The following is a 7,744-nucleotide window of genomic DNA, read 5'->3' as shown; positions in this document are numbered from 1 at the left end:
CTATCTACATTTAGTAGCCCTTTGACTTGCCACGGCAATGTATCAAAATAAGTGAAAATATACACTTCCTCTCATTGATGACTTAGAGAAGTCATCTTGTCCGCAACTTGATTTGCTTCTCTAAAATAATGTCTAATGATTAGACCCTTTTGTTCAACCAGTGTTTTTACCTCCATAACAACACTGTTGATTCTCCATGGTGTGGACCATATGCCTTGAATGCAGTTGTGAAGTAGCAAGGAATCAGTTTCACCAATAATCAGTCCATATCCTTGTTGAACACAACATTTTAGGCCAAAAAGAAGGGCCTCTGCTTCTGCTAAGTTACTTGTTCCTTGACCCATTAGTATAGCATAAGCCATAAGCATTTTACCACCATTGTCTCTAACCACCCCGCCACCTCCACAATTCCCATTAACACAACTACCATCACTGTTTAACTTAACAAAGAGCAAGGGTGGTTTAAGCCACTTGACCTCAGTTATGCACCTTTCAACCAGAGAGTAGTCAAAGAATTTACATATATCTTCCCAATTATTGTTAATAGTTAGCTTCCCAAAATGAGAGTTAACTAATTGGGCAATGTTAAAAGTGATAAGGCATTTGGATCTTGCCACCGATGGCCTCTCCATTTCATATTTGCTACAACACCTTGACCTCCACAGCTCCCATACAACAATAGGAGGCATAATCTGGAAAACAAAAGCAGCAACAGAGTTTTTGGACTTATGATTCCAACAGTTAGCAAACAGAGTTCTTAAGGGGATGTTCATGTGAGCTATTCCAACCACTCCAGCAAAAATTGCCCACACTTGTTGTGCAAAATGTCCCTAACAAAATAAGTGTTCACACGTTTCCTCGCCTGGGATCATTCCGGGTGAAGGGCAGCAACAACATTTAGAGGCTACGGAAATCCCAAACCTCGTGATCCTTTCAGTTGAGGAAATCCCAAACCTAAGCTGGCTAATTAGTTGAGTTGTTAGCTGGGCAGTTTGAATGAGGTTAGAGGATTAATAGATATAAAAAGGGGATACTATTGTAATAGGGGATTCATTGTGATTTGATATTGAAATTGATTTTCTCCCCCTCTATCTCTATTATGGTCTTGTTATCGACTCTGTTGGCCAGTCCACCGTAAATCTGTTCAGGGACTACTCCTGCTCTTGGCCCTTTAGGATTTTCTAGCTATCTTTTTCCTTTGAGTTGTAACAATGTATTTGTTATGCGTCGGTTAATAGGATAGGGTATACTTGTCTTTGCATGTAAATAAGGAGATCATATTAGTCATTGGCTAATAAGAATTAGTTACATAATTAGTGAATGTGAGCCGATTAATTAATTGTGTTGTTAGCTGAGCAGTTAGAAGGAGGTTAGAGGATTAAGAGATATAGATAGAGGATATTATTGTAATAGTGGATTCATTCTCGGCCCCTTAGGATTCTCTATCTTTTTCATTTGAGTTGTAACAATGTATTTGTAGGTGCCAGTTGATAGGAGAGGCTATACTCGTCTTTGCATGTAAATAAGGAGGTCATATTTGTATTGATTGATAAGAATTAGTTACATAGTTAATATGAGCTGACTAAATTGTTGAGCTGTTAGCTGAGCAATTAGGAGGAAGTTAGAGGATTAAGAGACAACATTGTAATAAGATATTAAAATTGATTTCCCCCCCCCCCCTGTCTCTATTATGTTCTTGTTATTGGCTTTGTCGGCAATGCCGACTAGTCCACCGTAAATTTGTTCGGGGACCATTCCTGCTCTTGGCCCCTTAGGATTTTCTATCTTTTCCGTTTGAGTTGTAACATTCACCTCACCAACCCCCTCCCCCCTCCCCACCAAACACACACACAAAAAAAAAAAAAAAAAAATTAAACCACAGACAAAAAAAAAACACAACACACTCTTATGCTTTGTAGCTTTACTGTATTCATTACGGCGGTCCACGAGATCCCCGAAAGTTGGTAGGTAGAAAAAAGATAACAACTACACCATGAAACACGCATTCATCATTATAGAAAACATGGGGTATCACTTACATATTCTGACATCATCATATTGTATAATGATAATGCATAGAGAAAATCGTAGCAAAAGCTATTACTGAACAGATAACTTCCTATTATATACACTATACAGAGACATCTTGTCCTTTTAAACCCGAAATACACTGTTACAGCTTCCTGTCTCTCAAATATTCTTCTTCCTCTAGCGTGAAATATCAAAGAAATTAAGTTACAAACACTAATTCTACCCGAAGTCTTGGTAGAATGACCAGAAGTGGATGCAATACCTTGGCCAAGCTTTTCTGAATGTACTATTCCTTCGCCAAATATGTAAAGGCATAATTACTGTAGTAGCTCTATTAGAAAACTACTTCCTGCTTCACTCTTTTGTCCTACCATATGCTCAAGGTCCAAACTAATTTGAGAATTGAACCGAGTCTTCATTCCAATCCACACAGCCTGGAAAACAGAGTAACCATAGAAAAAGTTAAGCGCTTCAGCATTCCTCTACTCAAAAATGTTGTGGAAAAATTATTTTAAAAAAAATTGAATCACGATTTCACAATTTCGTATATTCTCTTTAGATGAAAAGATAATTGCATAAAAAGAAAAGATAAGGTGCCAAGTTAGAACTATGTAATGCACATGTAAAGTACATATTCTTAAGAATGACCATCTTTTCATGACACCAATTACCAACTGATGTCCTCTATATGCATTAGTTATAGGATACTCTATTCGAGCCCTCTCACAGACCTCTTACGATCACACAAAAAGGCAATTGGAAAAAGTAGGAGTCCAAACTTAGTTCTTGTAAGTGTTGAGGAAAGGAAGATTCCTATTTGGTCAAGCTCTTTTTTTTTTCTGTATGGGCATTCAAGCCGTTCATTCCAAGAAAAAGCATGTTATGCTTCGAGAAGGATATCCAATACCAGGACCGAAAATACATTCTGCTGTCAAATAATAGAATGATATCCCTAATTGATTTAGGCAACCCATACCAAGTGCAGAGTTTAATGTGCTCTACTGAACTTTGCAGGTTAACAGAATGTAACAGGGGTTGAGATGAAATATTCATAAATCACCTGCAATAAATTCTCATACACCATTACGGAAATTGTTTGAAACTCCACTTGACGAAGGTTCAGAGATTCCCTGAGCTTCACGATGCATTTTTGCTAATGGATTGACAATAAATCCATGATTACTGCAAAGCCAAGATCTCCCACGTTCCAAATTAAATCTTTCTCCATCTCCATGCTCACCAGCTTTGCTGCTTACAGCACCTGCTGATGAGGTTTCACCATGAGCAAAAGATCGTGAGGTAGAACTCCGACCTCCTGTTCTCTTCCAAAGTTTTGAACTCAAGAATTCTGCACCTGGTAGCTTGCAACACATGGCTGCAGAATCAGTCCTTGACTTCCTTCCGGTGGACATAGCAAAGTCAAATGAGATCTCATCTAATGCCAGCTCTAGACCTTGAACTCGTGTCACTAAAGAATGCATGCCGCTCTCTGAACTCCCAATAAATCTCTAGGTACAAACAAGACAAAGAAAAACTTTTGAGAAATTAAAAGTGATCACGAGGAAGGCATCAATGTTTTGAGTATTCCTATAAGCTGATAGCCTAAAATCCTCAAAACATGAGGAGTCAAAATTGAAGAGGGAAGAGCTTATCCAAGAAAAAAACTCAAAAGCTTGCACAAGAAAATGTTTTGGTCCAAAGGAAATCCCAAATAACCAATTAAACTTTAGGCAACAAAACTAGGAGGTTAATTTGTTGGTATCTTCAGACTGACTCCGCCAGATTAATCATTGTGTAAGAGTTAGCAACTTCAATTCCACGAAGAATAAATTCTATTATCTTCTTATGTTTTTTCAATGTGTTCTTGAGAAGGAAGGAAATACTTTCTCTGTTTCACTTTGTTTGGCATTGTTTGACTTGCCCCAAAGTTTAATAAAGAAATGAAGACTTTTGAAACTTGTAGTCTTAAATATGTCATAACATTTGTGTAGTTATACAACTTTTGAAACTTGTGATCTTAAACATGCCATAACATTTGTGTGGCTATAAAAGCTTCTTATTAAGGAGATACAAAAATGTGTTATTCTTTTAAGAATAGTCTAATAGACTAATAAAGTAACAGCGCAAACAAAGTGGAAGGAGGGAATACAATTCTGATATTAAGCCTAAGTTAAAGGTAAATTAGTGCATAAAAGACTAGTTGAAAATCAAAATCTAATGCATATATATTAACCATGCATATTAACTTATCATGACCAATTTACGATTACATCCAAAGTCAGCAGGGGAGTATTCTCGGCCATTAGCAAATTACCTGGAGAAGCTCAAACAAACTGGACTGCTGGTTTTCAATTTGCACAAGTTGTTTCCGGATCTGAGAGAGATCTTTGCATTCACATTCTTTTGGGTTCCTATAGAGATCCCCAGTTTCATTACTTACAATAACAGTAGATTTTGATATCTCATTAAGATATGGAACCACACGCGATCCAGCTCTCAATGCACCAGGCTTTCTTTCACCAGAGATCTTACTGAAAAGGGTTCGTCGGACTTCTAGTTTTGTTTGTTGTTCCATCTCCTCATCTTTGTCTGCCAGTCTCCCCTCTTTGTTTTTAGTTTCATTCTCAGAAGTCCTGGTCCCAGGAGTACCAAGAGGAGCAGAAATTTCAACTTTCCATTCAGATGGCTTCTTGCGATCAAGCTTGCGGAAGATTGCTGGGGTTGATTTCTTTTCAGAAGTGTTCGAAAGACGACCTTTTAAGGCTGTACGAGCAGAAGAACAATCAGTAGAAGCTGTCTTATGAGCCTGCTTTTTTCTAACACTAGGCGCACCAGAGCTCATGGTATAGGAGGTCTTCATGCTAGGTGGATAACCCCCATCACTAGCATTTTCTGTTTCCAGGAGAAAACATGAGAAGCCTATTTAGTTTCACTAGAATAAATAAGAAAGTAGATAAGCAATATGAGAAACTTCACAAAAAGGAGGACGATGACTTAGATAAGCAACACAAATGTTAAGTAACAAGGAAATAAAATGTGAAGTAAATAATTTCACCTAGAATAACTAGAAAGTGATACGTGTTATATTTAGAAAACCTCTAGCTTTAGAGATCATTTTATTTGCCTTAAAAATACACTATTTATCCAAACGGAGTGGAAACCATGGAGTATTCATATAGCCACCCATCCTTTAGCATTAAGGCGTAGGTAATTGATTTTTTAAATTGAGATTAAGAAGACGGAAGCAGATAAAATATTAGATACCTTTAGATGATGAATTTGACTGGGGTAGAGGAGAGTCATCAGCACACAAATCAGGGATTTCTTTCCACACCTCCAACATTTGGTTCATTGTTTCCCTCACAGCCTTCACCTACACAATTAGTCAATAGATCTTACAATCATCAACAAAATTATACTCGTAGAAATATATCCTCAGCTTCTGAGAGGGGCTTCTACAAGTATCCAGTAACAGTATGTAATATATTAGTATCCGGCAGGGGTATAACATATTTACTTTTGCAGAACTTGCATAAATTCCCATATAATTACCATCTTAGTGTGTTTTGAAGAATTTGCACAAGTTATGGGTACACACGACACACTCCTTAACAGGAGTGGTCAACATAAATGAACTAAAATGAAGGATCCATAAAATAATCAAACTTCAATCAAATAAAAGAGAACTCGAATCGAATTAGCAAGAACTAAAACAAAAGACAGGAATTTGAGTTTAATTGAAAATAAACCTTATCGAATCTTTTAGCCTCGAATGTCTTAAGGCAAGAAGCTTTGAATTCCGAGAGTGAGTCTCTCTCAACTACGGCGAGTCTGAGCAAAGCCTCTACACTAGCTTTCCTAGCAGCCCAATCCTCACTACTCATAAATTCCACCAAATACGGCACCAAATTCCTCATTGTCTGCTGATTAGAAGCTCCTCCTACTCCAATCACACTACCGATCAACGTAAGCGCTGCCGCCTTCGCTTTAAAGCTCCCACACTTGAGAAGCTTCTCGAACCTCGGCAACAGCTTCCTCAAGCAGACAACATCCGGCTCCGGCGACGCCTCGATTGCCGCTGATAAACATAATGCTGCCGCGATCTGAGCGTTCATCTCCTGCTCCGTGAACAGCGCTTCGAGGAAGGGTTTGATAATTGAGGAAAACGGAGGTTGTGTGAGGTTTGAGGAGATGGAAGTGCATGCGGTGACGCAGGCGGTGCGGACGGCGGAGTCAGGGTCACGGAGGCGGCAGACGACAGCGGAGAGGAGTTTGGAGAGGTGAGGTGAGAGAGTGTTGCGGTGCTGCTCGGACAGAAGGGAGATGAGACGGAGGCATTGTTTTCGGACAGGAGATTTGTCGGCGGAATCGACTGCGGAGATGGAGGAGAGGAAAGGAGGAACTGTTTCTGATGAGAGGGTCTTAGCAATGGATTCGAGTTCGGCGGCCGCCGCAGAGTGAGTGTTGCGGTCGGAAAGTTTGTGGAGGCACGTGAGGACACGGTGCTTTAAGTCGCGTGTTGGGTTTTGGTTCCGCTTCATGGCTACTGGCATTTTTGAAAAAATGAAACCAAAATTTGTTCGGATTATTGACTATTTTATGTAATAAAGTTTATTGCTGTTGTAGGAGGTGGCGCAGGTGGTAGTTCTGGCGGCATTGCCACCACTGGCGTGATACTGCTACAGAGACTTTTCTCTTCTTTCCTCTTTTTTAAAGAAAGAAGAAAACTGTATGGGAGAAAGGAGAAGAAGAAAAAGAGAACTGTAATGAGGAAGTTATGGAAAAGCAGTTGCGGCTTTGTTAGTTCACTTCATCTGTTACCGCGTATTGAATGGTGATATGGTGCCGTCTAAGAGCAGGGACCGCGCCATTTCACTGTTTCTACATTCATTATGTTTCCCTTCCTGGACATCCGATTTTATAAAACGAAACAGTACTATTTCCGTTCCAATATTTGTAGATACTTATAAAACTTTTAAAATTTATGATTTTATATTTATTATAATTATAATTATAATTATAATTATAATATTTGTGAGGTAATAAAAACTTTAAATTTAGAATAAAATAAAATATCAAAAGTTAAATTATTTTTAAATATAAAAATATGTCATTCTTTTAACTGTTTAACCATAAAATAATTTTTGTGGTCAAATTAAGTATTGAAATAAATTGGGTTTCTAATAACCAATTTTACTTCACTTTTTCGAATATAGAAGAATAAGAAATAATAGAGACTAAATATTCAATGAGTAAAGGAAATGAAATCTTATTGATAGTTGCGGTTGTAAGCACGTGATTTTTGCCCTATATGAGAATTACTCCCAAAAAATTCAAAATAAAATAATTTTCCTTTTGTGTGCAATTTTGAGAATTTCGTGGCATTTTTGGATAATTATTTGTATTTGTCCATGCATGTTTATTTGTTAAATTAATAAAAATACAAAAATATGTCGCATTTGCATTTAGGATTTAATTCTACAATTAGGAGCAATTAAGTTTGTTTTTACAAGAACAAAAAAATCATAAAAATATTGTACGTTGCATTTTTAGCATTTAATGTCCAAATTGTGTAATTTTATCGTAATTGCTATTTAATTGTGTGTTAATTGTTATTGATAATTAATTTGCACTTTTATAAATTAATTTAGTTCTATATGATAATTTAGGATTTTTAGAATTTAGTTTTAGTTTAAGAAAAAATAAAAGAAGA

At 37.3% G+C, this 7,744-nt stretch overlaps 1 protein-coding gene across 2 annotated transcripts; it reads right to left on the bottom strand.

Annotated features, from left to right (window-relative positions):
* Window positions 1-1,987: 1,987 nt before the first annotated feature.
* On the bottom strand, window positions 1,988-6,970 carry LOC107765901 (TORTIFOLIA1-like protein 3). Of its 2 annotated transcripts, XM_016584603.2 has the most exons (5): window positions 5,781-6,970; window positions 5,296-5,404; window positions 4,346-4,923; window positions 3,092-3,539; window positions 1,988-2,465 (listed from the first exon to the last, which is right to left on the bottom strand). In XM_016584603.2, exons 1-4 carry the CDS (start codon window positions 6,582-6,584, stop codon window positions 3,105-3,107), a joined length of 1,926 nt encoding a protein of 641 aa, XP_016440089.2. In that variant the 5' UTR covers window positions 6,585-6,970; the 3' UTR covers window positions 1,988-2,465; window positions 3,092-3,104. The 2 variants fall into 2 exon arrangements, with proteins under 2 accessions (XP_016440089.2, XP_075097130.1); XM_075241029.1 differs by lacking the exon at window positions 3,092-3,539 and having other exon boundaries at window positions 5,781-6,969.
* Between the last annotated feature and the right edge of the window lie 774 nt (window positions 6,971-7,744).

This window comes from Nicotiana tabacum, chromosome 20 (assembly GCF_000715075.1).
Source record: "Nicotiana tabacum cultivar K326 chromosome 20, ASM71507v2, whole genome shotgun sequence".
Taxonomy (NCBI): Eukaryota; Viridiplantae; Streptophyta; class Magnoliopsida; order Solanales; family Solanaceae; genus Nicotiana; species Nicotiana tabacum.
Note: the sequence above shows the minus strand (reverse complement) of the source record. Positions and strands in the feature narration are given on the sequence as shown.

Excerpts from the sequence above, each read along its gene's own strand:
- LOC107765901 (XM_016584603.2), bottom strand. The coding sequence starts at position 6,584 with ATGCCAGTAGCCATGAAGCGGAACCAAAACCCAACACGCGACTTAAAG. Across the intron at positions 4,924-5,295 it reads GTCAAATTCATCATCTAAAG|AAAATGCTAGTGATGGGGGT; the intron begins GTATCTAATATT and ends TCCTGGAAACAG. Across the intron at positions 3,540-4,345 it reads GTTTGTTTGAGCTTCTCCAG|AGATTTATTGGGAGTTCAGA; the intron begins GTAATTTGCTAA and ends GTTTGTACCTAG.